Genomic DNA, 15,675 nt, shown 5'->3' with positions numbered 1-15,675 from the left:
GAGTCCTCAGATAGTTTTTGTGTTTTGTCTAAAGTTTTTATTTTTAATCAGTGGGAGAGAGAGGCTGTTGATGGCTCATGACACCATAGTAGAACTAGAACTTCAACATGGCTTTTAAATCTCCTTAGAATGTGTGTTCAAACAAGTGGGAAATTTTTTTTTTTTGTCTTTTGACTGTATAAAGCTAATGGCTCTTATTTATTTATTTTCACTTAGATCTAAGAATACATTTTGAACACTTACTCCATCTTAATCTTGCTTTATCTCATTAAGGTAGCATCTAGAAATGTGTTTTTCTTTTGGACCTTGGATGTTGGGTTTTCTCAACATTTCTTTCTGCGTTGTGTAGGATCCTCAATACTTTGTTATGATTTCTAAACAAAATATATGTATATTAAACGTTTAAATAGCTGAAAAGTTAGTATATGGCCCAATGGAGAATTTGGAACAGGTGCCAGCCTACTCACTACTGCCTGGCTTATTGTCCTTATGCTGAAGCTTGTTAGCATGAAAGAACAAAACAGAAAGTTCTCTTTCACAGTCTTTTCTGGAAAATGCTTTCAAAAGAATTTTTGTCTCAGGCAGTGTAAAATTTGGCACCTAACAAACAGGAGGATTTTTGACTTGCAGATGTGTAAAAAACACTGTCAGTCTCTCTGGAACTACTAAATTCCTCTCTTACGGTAATTCTCCTGGTGTCTGCAGCCCAGTTTATTAATTTTTATTTCCCACCCCTTGGAACTTGTCCATAAAAGTTTTTTTTTAGCTGATCATCAGGTTGTTTGGCTTCTATGGCTGTAGTGTTAAAGTTGAGCTTTTTTGCTTGTTTGTTTGTATGTTGCTAGATGCTTGTCCAGAAAGTACTGTGAGATGTCTGTGGGGGCACTTCCCTTGGGAATCTGTCTCACTGCTCTGTCTGTGCTTGTTTGACAACTGTTCCTTTACTTCTAACTTTGTTATTAATTCAAAAAGTTATAAAGCCATATGTGAGCAGCTGTTCACTGGTTTCATTAGAGTAAGATAAGGACGAAAGAACCCTACTACTATCAGGAATGATTTAGGTTAGATTGTAGGAATAATTTTCTGGCAGTTATGATGTATTTTAACTTATTAAAAGGAGACTAATGAAATTTTTTATTTTTTAAAAAAGACATAAAATAGTATTTGTTGAAAGATGAGAGGTGTTGAAAGATGAAATACTCTCTGAAGATAGAGTAGTGAACCAGCTAGTTTTTGAATTCCTGTTTTAGTCCTAGGGTTTTATGATTTCATGCTGGTGTTTATCTTTCTTTTACAGGCTAACTTTTCCCATGACTTTCTGTGCGTTAGGACTCTTGTGTGTAATAGTAAGCTCTTCAAGCTGATTTGTATTCATTTTTGAATAAATACCTTAACCGTAGAGAGACTCTTCATTTATTTGGTATTCAGGGGCAAAATCAAAATGCTTGTGAAAAATTTGATTGCGTTTAGTTTAAGAAATGTAGTTATCAGACAAAAGAAAAAGAGTAGAAAAGCAGTGGAAGTTAAATATTGTTCATGAAGCTACACATGTAATGATTTTATTATCTTTTGTCAGTAGTCCTTCAAGATATAACTAATACTCATTTTAAACACCTCCTAGACATTTAGATAAAATAAAAATTATAGTGTTTATTAAATATTTACTGTGTGGCAGGCAAGGTATAATTAGTTTGATGTATATTATCCTATTTAGTTCTCATAATAGTATTGAAAGCTTAAGTTTTATTTTGCCCATTGCCTTAGTTATCTATTGCTGCTATAACAGAAATACCATAAGTGGATGGCTTTAACAAACAGAAGTTTATTCTCTCACAATCTAGCAGGTTAGAAGTCCGAATTCAGGGCACCAGCTCCAGGGGAAGACTTTCTGTGTATGTCGGCTCTGTTGGGAGGTTCTTGTCATCAATTTTCCTCTGGTTTAGGAGCTTCTCAGCTCAGGGACCCCAGGTCCAAAGGACACACTCTGCTCCTGGCACTACTTTCTTGGTGGTATGAAGTCCTCCTGTCTCTGCTTGCTTCTGTCTTTTATATCTCCAAAGAGATTGACTCAAGATACAACCTAATCTTGTAGCCTCATTAACATAACTGCCTCTGATCCTGCCTCATTAGTGTCATAGAGGTAGGATTTACAACACATAGGAAAATCACATCAGATGACAAAATGATAGACAGTCACATAATGCTGGGAATCATGGCCCAGTCAAGTTGACACACATTTTAGGGGGACAAAAATTCCATCCATAACACCCATACTGCAGATGAAGAAGAAGCTTAGAGAGATGAATTGAATTACCCAAAGTCGTACAGTTAGTAAATAGTAGATCTGGTATTTGAACTCAAGACCATTTTTCCCCAAGTTCAAAAGTGTAGAAGATATTTAGTATATCCAGAAAAAAGTATGAAGATTAAAAAAAACAATATAAAACTATAAATACATTATGATCTCAATTAAAAAACACAAACACAGACATACACATATGCCTTTTTGAAAGATTAGAAGTACTGCACCAAAATATTAATAATGGTTACTTTTAGGTGTTAGAGATACAGGTAATTCTTACACTCCCGTATTAGACTAGACAGACGCATTGGACAAGATGGTGAAATTGCTTCACGTGTAACTGTTTAACTTATAGACCAAGCTCTGAATCTTGTGATGTAGTTTGAGTTTTCATATACTATGCCATAGCTCAAGTGTTACATTAAAGTGCCTGGTCATTAAAATAGAACTTGACATTCATGAAGATTCTGCAGTGAGCCTATGTAACTATTGATTGCTTATACACTGGCATTGAGCTCATTTCTACCATAGTTTGAAGAGCAAATTTTTCTTTGACTGTGTACTGAGCTTATGTTATAAAAGTTGTATAAATTATATAGTTCATGTGTGCAACCTTAAGTGCTTTAACAAATAATGTACTTAATAAAAAAGGAGTTGTATTTATGGTAGAGTGTTGGTAACATCCTGGGGTAACATGGAGTTGAAAAGAAGTTAGTAATAGAGAATGTATCACCTGGGCCCCAGACAATCTTTTCCTTAATTTTTGTTTGAATCCTTATCACATATTCCAAAACTTTTCTACTTGACTCAGGTTCAAAGTACCACCTTATGTTTTTTATTCCTTGTTTTCCAAACTGGTTCCTTTTTGTCTTTTAATAGAACTTTCGGTTACCCAGTTGCTGCAGTCTGAATCCTGGCTGTTATCCTTGATTTCGTTTTCTTTTTCACCAGCCGCTTCCCAAATTGAATTAATTATCTAGACTCGTTGATTCGACTTACTTAATATCTGTGATTTTGTTTCTTCGGTAGCCTCAGTTGGTACTGTGTTAGTGCAGACTACCACCATCTCTTATCTGAAGTTCTGTAAAAGCATTGTAACTAATCTTCCTATGTCTATTCTTGCCCACTACCCCAATCCAGTCCGCATTCTACATGGTAACCAGAATGATCTTCCAGAAGTGCAAATCTGATCATGCCATTTCCCTAATTAAATAGTTCTAGCTGGTGAGAATGTGGAAAACAGTCCAGCACTTCCTCCAAAAACTAAAAACAGAACTACCATATGGTCTAGCAGTTCCACCCGTAGGTATATACCCAAAACACTTGAAAGCAGAAATTCAAACAGACTTGTAAATTGGTGTTCATTGCAGCATTACTCCGTTTTTGACAGTTGTTGATCACCCACCTTAAAACTCTCTAGAATGTTTATTCTTATGAGAATTATGCTGAAGAATTTAGGACCAGTGTCATGATAGCTATAGCTTGCTTGATAAAGGTTCAACAGAAAGTTAAAAAGTTGGTAAGTATGGTTGTGTGTGTAGTATTTGTGTGTGTGTATATCTATAAAGTGAGGGCATGCACTAAAGCAAATGTAGCAAATATTAAAAATTGGTGAATTTTGGTAGATGATATATAGACACTTATTGGACTGATTTTTCAACTTTTGTATATGTTTAAGGAGCCCTGGTAGCGCGGTGGTTAAGCACTTGGCAGCTAACTGAAAGGTTCGTGATGCGAACCCACCAGCTGCTCTGAGGGAGGAAGACGTGGCAGGCAGCCTCTGTGAAGATCACAGGCTTGGAAACCCCATGGGGCAGTTCTGCTTTGTCTTACAGGGTCGCTATGAATTGAATGGCAATGGTTTTGTTTTTTTCTTTTTTCGTATATGTTTGAAAATTTTGCAAAATAAAAATAAAAAACGACCAAAAACACCAGAGGGTACAAGCAGGAATTACCTGTCAGGGTGTGAAGACTGCTGCACTTCTATCCGCAGCAGACCAAGTTGTCCCAACAATAGTCACCGTACGTGGTAAAGAGTAACTTTGCTCCTGCCAATGATAATTGGGTCTTTTTAGGGCCTTAAGCTCATGTGTACCAGTCTCAAGTTTATTTTAATTGTGCTAATGGGTGAAATCAGAAATCAGTTAGGAAGAAAGAAAAGGAAAACTGAGACACACGCAAAGGCAGAACCCAGAGCCGCTGGTGCTGTGGGGGACTGACAGGTTCATCGCTGCCGTCGTCACGGTGACAGATGAAATCGCTGGGATGGCAGATGGGCACCGTGCGTCAAGAGACCTAAAGATGCGCATGCCTTTTAATCTAATGACCTTGCTTCTCAAAATAAACCTCAAGAAAGCAACTTAGAAAAAAAAGCTAAGACTGATCTCAGGATTATGTTTGTTAATATAACAGTCTCCTAGGCTTGAAAGCAAAAACAACAATAATTAAGAAAAAAACCCACAAAACATACAAGTTCATTTGGAAAAAGTAATCTTTTCCTGGCATTAACAAAACAAAACAAAATATAGATAAAATGCCTTCATTTTTTCTTTGGATTTTTGGATTGTTTCTGACTTTTCTTCCTCTTCTTTTCCTTCTGCCTCTTAAATGTAGGTGATGCCCAAAGATCTGATATTGACCCTCATATTTCTTCTCTTGATTGGTAATTTTAACTGATCTCATGGTTTCTACTGTTGTTTCCATATGGGTATCTCTGAAATCTAAAATTCTAGTCCTGTCCTCTTCTGTAGCTCCATTTGTAATATCCACATTTCTAACTGCTCACTTTTTATCTTTTGAATATCCTGGCCCAAGGTCCAGCTCTGTATTTCCAGAAAATATCTATCTTATTTATTTTCCTTCCTATTGATCATTTTTTCTCCTTTTGTCAGTATTTTCTCTGTTAATCCATCTTAAAATCTTTTTGTCAGTTTTGAGATCTCCCTCTTTTTTACTTAAGATTTTAAACTTTGCTGTTTTTATTTCCATACCTCAAATCTTTTTCCTCTCATCCTCTTCATAATTCCTTGCTTCTGAGCCTTTCTTCATTTTTTGACCTCTACCTAACCATTTCCTTGTTTTCACATTTCCAGATTTCATCTATCACAAAAGTTTTTTAATTTTTTTGTTAAGAGCTGGCTTTCAGATTTGCCCTGCAGATGGAAGCAGTCTTTCCTTCCTGGGAACTCCCAAAGGCTTTTTCTGTTTCTTACCCTCAAAAGAGTTTTGGTACCCTCAGAACTCTCAACTGTAGCTCTGCAATATCTTTCCAGTGTGTCTTCATCATCTGCATGTGGTTAATTACCCTAGTTCAAGCCCATTGTTTTTTGTTAGTTTTTAAAGGATGTTTGTAAAAGGTCTTCAGTTTGTTTCCCTGCACTTTCTCCCCTCTTTAATAAATCTTGTCAGAATTCTTCCTGAAGCACAGATCAGACCTTATCACTTTCTAGATTAAAAACCTTCAAAGGCTTACTATGCACAAAGATGATCTTGAACTCCCTAATATAGTTTTCAGGCCCCTCTGCTATCTGGCTTCAACTTTGCTTTTTTTATTTCCCCGCCTCAAATCTTTTCCTCTCATCCTCTTCATACTTCCTGGCTTCTGCGCCTTTCTTCATTTTTTGACCTCTGCCTGACCATTTCCTTGTTTTTGTATTTCTAAATCTCATCTATCCTTTAAGAGTTGTCTTTGTAATTTGCCTTCCAAATGGAAGCAGTCTTTCCATATTTGTTAAGTAAATGAATATATGAAGAGCTATCTTATTTTGGAGATATTTCCTAGTTGAGAAAAAGTAACAAAATTTTGAGTATGCTTTATTATTATACCAAAGACAGAAAAGATTATATATCCATGTTGTTGATGTTGTGTGCTGTTGATTCTGACTCATAGCAACCCTGCAGGACAGAGCGGAACTGCCCCATAGGGTTTCCTAGGTTGAAATCTTTACCGGAGCAGGTTGTCAGGCTTTTTCTTCACAGAATGGCTAGTGGATTTGAACCTCCCATGTTTCAGTTAGTGGAGGGCTTAGCCACTGTACCACCAGGACTCCTTATATGTTCCTCAATGACCTATAAAAACATACTTGTGAGTAATTTTGCTAAAAAAGAAATATAATAAGATAGATATGTAGGTGGAACCTTGAGGGCATTAGTGGTTCAGTGGTAAAATTCATGCCTTTCATGTGGGAGACCCAAGTTTGATTCCCTGCCAGTGCACCTCATGCACAACCACCACCCGTCTGTCTGTGGAGGCTTGGCATGTTACTCTGATGCTAACGGGTTTCAGTGGAGCTTCCAGACTAAGATAGACTAGGGAGAAAGGCCTGGAGATTTACTTCTGAAAATCAGCCAGTGGAAACTGTATGGATTACAGCAGGCCACTACACAACTGATCATGAGGATGGTACAAGACTTTGCAGTGTTTTTTTCTGTTGTGCATGGGGCAGCCATGAGTTAGGGACCGACTTGAACCCAGCAAACAATAATAGATGAGACCTTGGATCACTGACTCAAACCATTTGCAGACAGATAAAACCTAATTTTTTAAGCCATCTAGATGAGGCATTGATGGTTCAGTGTTAGAATGCTCACCTTCCATACAGGAGACCTGGATCTGATTCCTGGCTGGTGCCACCAACTGTCAGTGGAAGCTTGCATATTGTTGTTATGCAGAATAGGTTTCAGCAGTGCTTCCAGACTGACAGGCTAGGAAGAAAGACCTGACTACTTACTTCGGAAAATCAGCCGGTGAAAACCCTCTGAATCACAAAGATCTGATCTGCAACCAGTCACGGGTCTGGCTAAGGACCGGGCAACATTTCGTTCCATCGTGCATGGGGTTGCCAGAAGCCATGGGTCAACTCCGTGGCAGCCAATAACAGCAACAACAACAACAGAATAGACAACAGACTTAACAGTATCTTCAGTCATTTAAACAGTTATATACACAAGACCTGTAGGTCGGCAGTTCGAATCCACTACCCTGTGGGGCAGTTCTGCTCTGTCCTATAGGGTGGCTATGAGTTTGAGTCGACTTGATGGCAGCAGGCGTAAGAAGAAGAATTAAGTTTTTCTTTGGTATTTCACAATGTGCAGCTTACATTTTATGTATACCTAATTTACTTCATGATATTATTGGAGTTTTTTTTACGATCTCCTTGATTCTTAAATGGTACCATGCCCTCTTATACTTCTTTTGTTAGTGTTACGTTCTTTTTCTTTCTTTCCTTCTTTTTTTTAAGCCCTCTATTTGTCCTGGCAAAACTTACGTTTAGAAATCGTTCTGTTTTGCAGGTATCCTGGTCAGATATAGGAGGACTGGAAAATATCAAACTGAAATTGAAACAGGCAGTGGAGTGGCCCTTGAAACATCCAGAATCTTTCATCCGAATGGGTATACAGCCACCTAAAGGAGTTCTGCTGTATGGGCCACCTGGATGCTCTAAAACAATGATAGCAAAGGCTTTGGCCAATGAGAGTGGACTTAATTTCCTAGCTATAAAGGTGAGGTGTTAAATTTTTTTAATGGCTACTCTTTTCCCTGCCACATCCCTCTACCCTCAGAAGAAAATGTAAAGGCATCTTAAAGAGCAGTAGCTTTTTATTTGAGCTTGATGGCAATACATATAGAGACATGAGAAATAAGATATTAGTGCATGTAGTCGGTTTTTTCACTGGGTTAGTCAGTAACCATTATAGACAATGAGAAGAGTATTTAGCTTCTTGAGTCTCACTATTTCTTATGTATTACAGAAACTGATCTTTAGTTTCTACATTTTTTAATTGTACCAGTGACTTTTGCTTAATCAAGACCTAGTTATAAAGATGAATGTAAATTCACTATTCTCATGCTTAGAATTTTCCAATAAATTAGACTTTGTAAAACTCTTACCATTTTTTAGAAACGCTTTTCTAGTCAGAGCACGTATGTGTCTGAAGTTTGTTTGCCCTTTAAGAATTAGTTTCTTCAACACAGTCATTAGCATTTGCGTATTTTTTATTATCTTTTCTTTGGGAAGGTATTCACTACAGCAGAGTTCTTTAGCGTCTTTTTTGCAGTTTTAAAGGTTGGGGTAATGAGTGATTTTAAAATTTTCAGAGACATGGTCTTGATTTTTTTCATCCCTGTTCTCTTTTCTCTGGGTAATGGGCATGACATTTCTGACTCTTTGTATTGCCATCTCCAGTATTTTATTCCTGTATTATGTATTCCACAATTGTGTATTCATGTATTTGAATTTTTCTTGTCTGCTAGAAATCTAAGACATACTTGATGAGGACCTAGCTTGCAGTTATTTAGACTTGAATCTCAAAGAAGAAAACTTCTGTTATCTTACAAACTAGTATCTCATTCTTTTGTTGTTGAAGCCAACAGTTCCAGATGCTACCAGGACTGCTTTCAGGCCTGTCCTGGGATAACTTGGAAATATGTTTATTATCTTTTTTGAATTTAAAGCCTTTCAGAGCTTTAGACATTTCACTTTTAGTTTTTTTTCACTGTGAGAAAATGGTAAAGGCTCTTGAAAGTTTTATCTTGCACACTACTCATGTAAAATTACTTGTTATGTGACTAGGAATTTGAGCTTTTTTATTAAGTTTTTCTTTTAGCACACATAGAAAAGATAAGTGATTCTAAGAAATTATCTTAAGAAATTGCATCCATAACTTGTTTATAGATTATTACATATTCTAGTCACTGATTTTTATGTAGTGGATTTGTATTCAATGTAGAATCTATGTAGTTTGACGATATTATTCAGTATTTGAATCAGGGTGGAGGATATATCTAATGAGCAATGAGTGTTCATTTTACTATTCTTTTAACTTGTGTATATATTTAAAATTATTCAAAATAAAAAAGTTAGGAAGATAAAAACATAATTTGTTTTTCTCCAGCATTTTCGCTGGTCTTTTTAATTTAATTTATGCTGAATGAGGAGAGTTTGAAGAAGTAAAGCCAAAGAAGTTGACTGTAAAACTCTGTTCTTTCCAGTTTTAACTTTTTATTAAGAAAAATGTTAGACCTTTTGGTTCCAGCATACATTTTTGTTTCCCATGGGATTTAAGTGTTATAATTAAATTTGAGCTTTTCGAAATAACAAGTCTTGCACATTTTGGAAGTGGTTAGGAAAAAGTAGGTATATACTGGAATTTTCTGGCCAGTTGGGAAACACAAGTATTTTAGACATATTGAAAGGAAAAACTCCCTAAAACTTTTTAAAACAGTAATTATCCTTAGTCCCCAAGATAAAGAATTTTGATAGAAGACTTTAAACATTTTTTTCTCTGAGTTTATAAAAGAGCCCTTTAACTTCCCCTGTGCATCTTTTCTGAGCATTTGAGACTTCAGCTTGGTTTGTGTGGGCTCCTAATATCCTTTGGCATATGTATGTGCGTTTGTGCAGATTGCAGCACTTGACATATGCTTAAGTTTAGCTTGTCATCTGGGTCAATTACGTCAAAATATTTTCCAGTTGAAATTTCCTCTCTGCTTCTTTCTTGCTTTTGGCTGAAGTACTACAGTAGATTAATTGCCCTTGGATAGCTAGGCTGTTTTACTTTATGAAGAATTGTCACCGATTCTGGAAGAAGGATAGTTAGTCTTCTGACAGGGATTTTCAGCAAGTCCTTTATTAGCTATATCAGTGAGTATAGGAATGTAATGAGCCTAGTATATCCTTGGTTTATTGGGAAATTTTCTTCTTATACTTGTCGTAGAGACTAATTGTACAAAATGGATTCTGTTTTCAAAAAAACCTATTGTTTCTTCAAAGCAGTGCACATTTCAAAGTAATTACTATTCTCCATTTAACTAAACCACCCCCTATTCTGGTATCAAAGGTACAAGATAATCTGAACTTGGTAAATTCCAAGTTCATTTTTATCCACGGTTTTTAATTTATGTAGTTTATTCTGTAAATAATAGAGTGCACGTACTGCAGATAATGCATGGAAAACTGCAAAGATACTTCTTTTATATGCAGAATGCTTAAAATTAGTTTGTGGATCACAGATAAGGATAATGAGGTTTAGGAATGCTAGGTGACTTCTGCAGGGTTAAAGTGGTGGTGATGGGGCCAAAATTTGATCTCAGGACTTAGTGTCTCCAGAGTCTGAGCTCTGAACCATTGTATTATACTAACTTACATCTTCCTTTATTTATAAGACCAGCATTCAGTCTTCTTTTCATTAATTACACCAAGTTACTGTGCAGGACTGGGCAACATTTCGTTCTGTTATTCATAAGGTTGTTGAGAGTCAGAGCTGACTCAACGGAATGTGTCGTAAGGTTGTTGTGAGTCAGAGTTGACTCAACGGAATGTGTCATAGATTGTATTATGTCCCCCCAAAAATGTATCAGTTTGGCTGGGCCGTGATTCCCAATATTGTGTGGTTGTCCTCCATTGTGTGACTGTAATTTTATGTTAAAGAGGATTAGGGTGGGATTGTAACACCCTCACATCCCTGATCCAAGGTAAAGGGAGTTTCCCAGGGGTGTAACCTGCACCACCTTTTATCTTACAAGAGATAAAAAGAAAGGGAAGCAAGCAGAGAGTGGGGGACCTCATAGCACCAAGAAAGCAGTGTCAGGAGCACAGTGCATCCTTTGAACCTGAGGTTCCTGCACTGAGATGGTCCCAGACCAAGTAAAGACTGATGCATCACAAGGAGCTTTCTCTAGAGCCGACAGAGAGAAAGCCTTCCCCTGGAGCTGGTGTCCTGAATTTGGACTTCTAGCCTACTGAACTGTCAGAAACTAAGCTTCTCTTTGTTAAAGCCATCCACTTGTGGTATTTCTGTTATAGCAGCACTAGATGACCAAGACAGCAGGAAACAACAACACTGGAGAAGGTAGTTCAGGCAGTTTCTATAAGGTAGGTTCAGAGAAGTGCAAAGATATATGAGACCAAGTTTTAAAAAAAAAATTTGTTTCTCTAGATCAGAGAAAACTGAGAAAAATAGTATGACTGGTCTGAGAGTGGAAGTTGAGTAAGTTAATAAGAAAGGGTGGTTGTTTTTGTTGTGTGCTGTTGAGTTGATTCCAACTCATTGCAACCCTATAGGACAGCACAGAACTGCCTTATAGACATTTTCCTAGGCTGTAATCTTTACAAGAAGAGCAGATCGCCAAGACTTTTATCCCACAGAGCGGCAGGTGGTGTCAAACCGCCAACCATTTCGTTGGCAGTTGAGTGCTTAACCATTGCGCCACAAGGGTTCCTTAATAAGAAAGGGCAACCACTGCCAGAGAAGCAGGAACCTGGTGAATGAAAGAGAAAAATACTGGTGGTTGAATAGTGTGGAGCTTGAAATTTAGATATTTGTATGTAAATTGTGTTCTTGAAATTGTATTACAGTGAAAAGACCACTTAGCCTAAGATTTGGAAAGCTTTAGTTTGATTCCTGACCCTGGCACCTTTTAGCTTTGTGGCCTTCAATAAGTTCTCTAAGTCTCAAAGTTTCTTTATTGATAAGAGTGGGGATAACATTTGTACCTTATAGGTCTTTTGAAAGTATTACATTAAAAAAGGTAAGAGAGAGTTCGGGGGAGTATAACTCCCCACTCATTAAGTGTGGGCTGCACGTAGTGACTTCCTTCTAAAGAGTATAGTGTGGAAGGGCGAGGAGAAAGAGCGACATTGTATTGGAGAAACATGACAAACACTACCTCAGCCAGGTGAGCAAGATTAACATCACAGCTCATGTGAATAGTATATACCCTTCATATGATGTGGTAAGAACGGCCCTTCACGTCTGTGGTATTTCTCCTTAACACTTACAACCCCTGTCTCACCATGAGAAAAACATCAGAGAAACTCAAATTAAAGGAAATTCTATAAAATACCAGGCTACTACTCTTCAGAACTGTCAGGATCATCAAGACAGCAAGAGCCACAGCCAAGAGGAGCCTAAGGAAATGTGATAGTGATAAATGTAATGTGGCATCCTGGGACCCTGGGACAGGGAAAAAAGACATTAGGTAAAAACTAAGGAAATCTGAATAAATTACAGACTTTAGTTAATAATAATAATGTATCGATATTGGTTTCATTAATTGTAACAAATGTACCATATTCAAGTATTAAAAATAGGGGAAACTGAGTGCACATTGGGGGCATATATGGAAACTCTTTGCTATCTGCTCAGTTCTTCTTTAAATCTTAAGTTATTCTAAAGAAAACTCTGTTAATAAAAAAATTTTAGGTTGGTATTACAGTTCCAGAGCCCTGGTGGTACAGTGGTGAAGAGCTCACTGCTAAGCAAAAGGTCAGCGGTTTGAATCCACCAGCTGCTCCTTAGAAACCCTCTGGGGCAGTTCTGCTCTGTCCTATACAGGGTTGCTATGAGTAGCAATCAACTTGACGGCAATGGGTTAGGTTTTGGGGGTTTTTATTACAATTCCAAGTGTATAGAAGACATTCAATACATGTACTGAATTTAAAAATTGTTTAACTTCACTGAGTTCTGTTCTGCAATGAACAGGATGAGTGGAGTGCAGGGAAGGAGAAGAAGCATGGAAATGATTGTGGGTCCTATCAGAGTTTTGGATGAGGTACTCTGTCCTATTAGTCATCCCCCTGTCCACGGTGATAGTGAGAAGTTATTGGGGAAGTCCTGATGGGAACTTGGCTGGGGAGCCCAGGTTTGAAGCTGCCCTGAGTTTGTCTTTTCACTGAAGTTCTCATTTGAAACCTGTAAAGGTATGTGTTGGTTCTGGCCCCAGACCTAGACCTCTACACTGTAAAGAACTCTTTTTCTTAGTACTGTGGTTATTTTTTCTCTCACTTTGGGTGCAGCTTCTAATTTAGTGTCTCACCAGGAACTATGTCCAGGCTCATGCCTTTTGTAGATCCTAACTCTTTATTTTCACTCTGTAGGTTTATTGCTAGTTGTGGCTCATCTAGAGTCTTAAATCTTCTGAGTTTTTATTTAATTTTCCTTACTTTTTCTTCTTTAAAAATTCTCAGTACTTCTGTCAGTTCCTTCTCCCAGTAGTGTTATGTGCCTCATTTGTTTGAATTGGCAGTTATTAGCATTGATGTTAAAGACATATTCTTAATTATTATCACTGTTTGAGTGTCTATTAGGGAATAATTAACAGTAGCCTATTACTTTCAGGGCAGATGAACTAGCTTATGTCACCTTGTCAGTTTCACTAAGGTATTTAGAAGTTAGGTAAGATTTGTTTAAATTTGGGAACATTTGTAAAATGTGTAAGCTGGCATGTGAAAGTTGGGGAATCATGTTAAGACTGTGTATGTTAATTGTTTTTTGAGTTGGGCTTCTATCATTTTATAAAGCCTGATATGTTAAAAAAAGATGGCTTGACATGAAAATATTCTCTATAATATTTGGCTAACGGCACAAAGAGGAAACAATAAGAACAAAACCTTTCACATTTAGTCTGAGAAGTCCAAGAGAAATTTAGAAAGAATAGTTTTAGGCTCTTAAGAAGTTTGCTTAATAATGGAGAGAAAGACAATTTTATTACAGGATTGTTTTAATTCTTTATTCATGGATTCCAGCTTGGAGAGAGTAGTTTTTTTCCCCTTCCATTGATCTCCTTTTTGAATGAAATTTAATGAGAGTTGAAATACATATTACAAGTTCAGTACTATAACACTTGAAAAAATATTTATAAATGTTTTACAATTGCAATAACTAAAAAATATATATTAACCACTTTCTGTGTGTCTCACAATGTAATGGTAAACAAAGATGCGTTAGATGCAGTCCCCACTCTATCAGCTCATAATTTAGAAGGAGAAACATTTGACTAAATGAGTAATCTAATGAAATGGGTAGGGTTTAGAATCAGCAGTTCTTGATGGTTGATTGGATATGAGAAATGGGAAAGAAAGGGGAAAGTCAGTGGTGGTTAACATTTTCCTTTCAATACTTGATGAATAAAAATTTTTTTTTTTTATTCATCATGGAAATAACCTAATTCTGGAAAGAGAGAGCATTTGAGAAACAGAAGCAGGTTGGAGTTGGGAGAGAAGATACCAAACTGAGATTCAGACATGTTGCGTTTAAATGCCTTTGGGTCAAAATGATGGCTATATCCAAAGGCAAGTTGTAAATATGGGCTTGTAGCCCAAGAGAAAGGTAATTTCTAGAGATGGAAACATGGAACCTGAGAACCAGTATTTTAAGGTTCTAGCAGAGTCGGAATCGACTCGATGGCACTGGGTTTTTTGGGTTTTAGCAGAGAGGTCAGTAAAGGAGCTTGAGAGTGGCAAGAGTGGCTGGTTATAACAAAGGGTTTTCATACGCATTGTACACGTGCATGCATACTTTACAGTTACCTTGATTGCAGCCAGCATGGATGGTGTCTACATCATAAATTCTGGAGAAATGTCTTTTTTTTTTTTTTTTCTTCCTCTGAATGGCTGAATGAATGAAATGTGAAGAAGGTTTGTATTATACTTTTTAAGAAAAATGGCTTAAACTCTGTCCCCTTCTCTGCCATCTCTTCTCACTTTTTAGGTTTTTTTTTTTTTTGCCTGAGGCATTTCTTAATGCCTCAGTACTTAATGCCTGTTTTCAGATTCTTTGAAGTGTTTTCCCAGAATGGCCTTCTATATGTGCTGATGCTGTACTTTTAATTTTCAAGATCCTTTACTCACATTACATATATGTAATTCTATCTCATGTGAGTTTGGGTTTTATGAGCATATTCTGTAACATTTAACCGTAGTTAACACTTAGGTTAACTTGCCTTCCCCAGATATTTTAAGAACTTATAAAAACTTGATTTGAATTGTAATAGGCAAAAGCACCAGGCAGGTGTCAGACACATTTAAAAAGCCCTAGGGAAAACTGGAAAAAACCCAGTAGTGATTAAAGCGGAAAATTGCAAAAGCATGAGGTGTAAATATTACACTTGAATTTGTGACTGATATAGTTTATAATAATGAAACACAGTAAAAGATAAGAGCCAGGGATAGTTCTCACTGGATTAATAGAGCAGCTGGACAAATACTTTCACATACATTTGTGATATTTTGTTGTTTTGTGAACTTGAACACTTGAAGTCTTAGCCTTGAAAGCAATGTAATAACAGCAATAAAAAAACACTATCCCCCAAGTAAACCAATATATGATACTTTAACTTTGTCAGTTTTTCTTGATCATCCTAAGCAATGAATTGCATGCTATCTAGGCAGGTGAAATATGGCAAGACTAACATACCCTGGTTATTTTTTTTAAACCGGAAAAGAAATACCTTATCTAGTCTAGGAATTTCATCAGGAAACTTACAGATTATTTGTAGGAGTTGTAAAGTTGCTGGGGGTTTGAACTGACAACCTTTAAGTTAATAGGCAAGCACAAACTGACACTCAGAAACCTCTAAACTGTACAGCTAAGTA

At 36.8% G+C, this 15,675-nt stretch overlaps 1 protein-coding gene across 5 annotated transcripts in view; it reads left to right on the top strand.

The window, feature by feature from the left end:
• SPATA5 (spermatogenesis associated 5) overlaps positions 1-15,675 on the top strand; it is a 350,714-nt gene that overhangs the window by 67,132 nt on the left and 267,907 nt on the right. For 4 of the 5 annotated variants that reach the window (XM_049885371.1, XM_049885374.1, XM_049885373.1 and 1 more), the window contains exon 11: positions 7,595-7,804. The exons of the other annotated variant lie outside the window; for it this stretch is intronic. In XM_049885371.1, coding sequence (XP_049741328.1) covers positions 7,595-7,804 — 210 coding nt within the window. The remainder of the gene's footprint in view (positions 1-7,594; positions 7,805-15,675) is intronic. 5 annotated transcript variants of the gene reach the window in all.

Source organism: Elephas maximus, chromosome 5, assembly GCF_024166365.1.
Source record: "Elephas maximus indicus isolate mEleMax1 chromosome 5, mEleMax1 primary haplotype, whole genome shotgun sequence".
In the NCBI taxonomy this organism is placed as follows: Eukaryota; Metazoa; Chordata; class Mammalia; order Proboscidea; family Elephantidae; genus Elephas; species Elephas maximus.
Note: the sequence above shows the minus strand (reverse complement) of the source record. Positions and strands in the feature narration are given on the sequence as shown.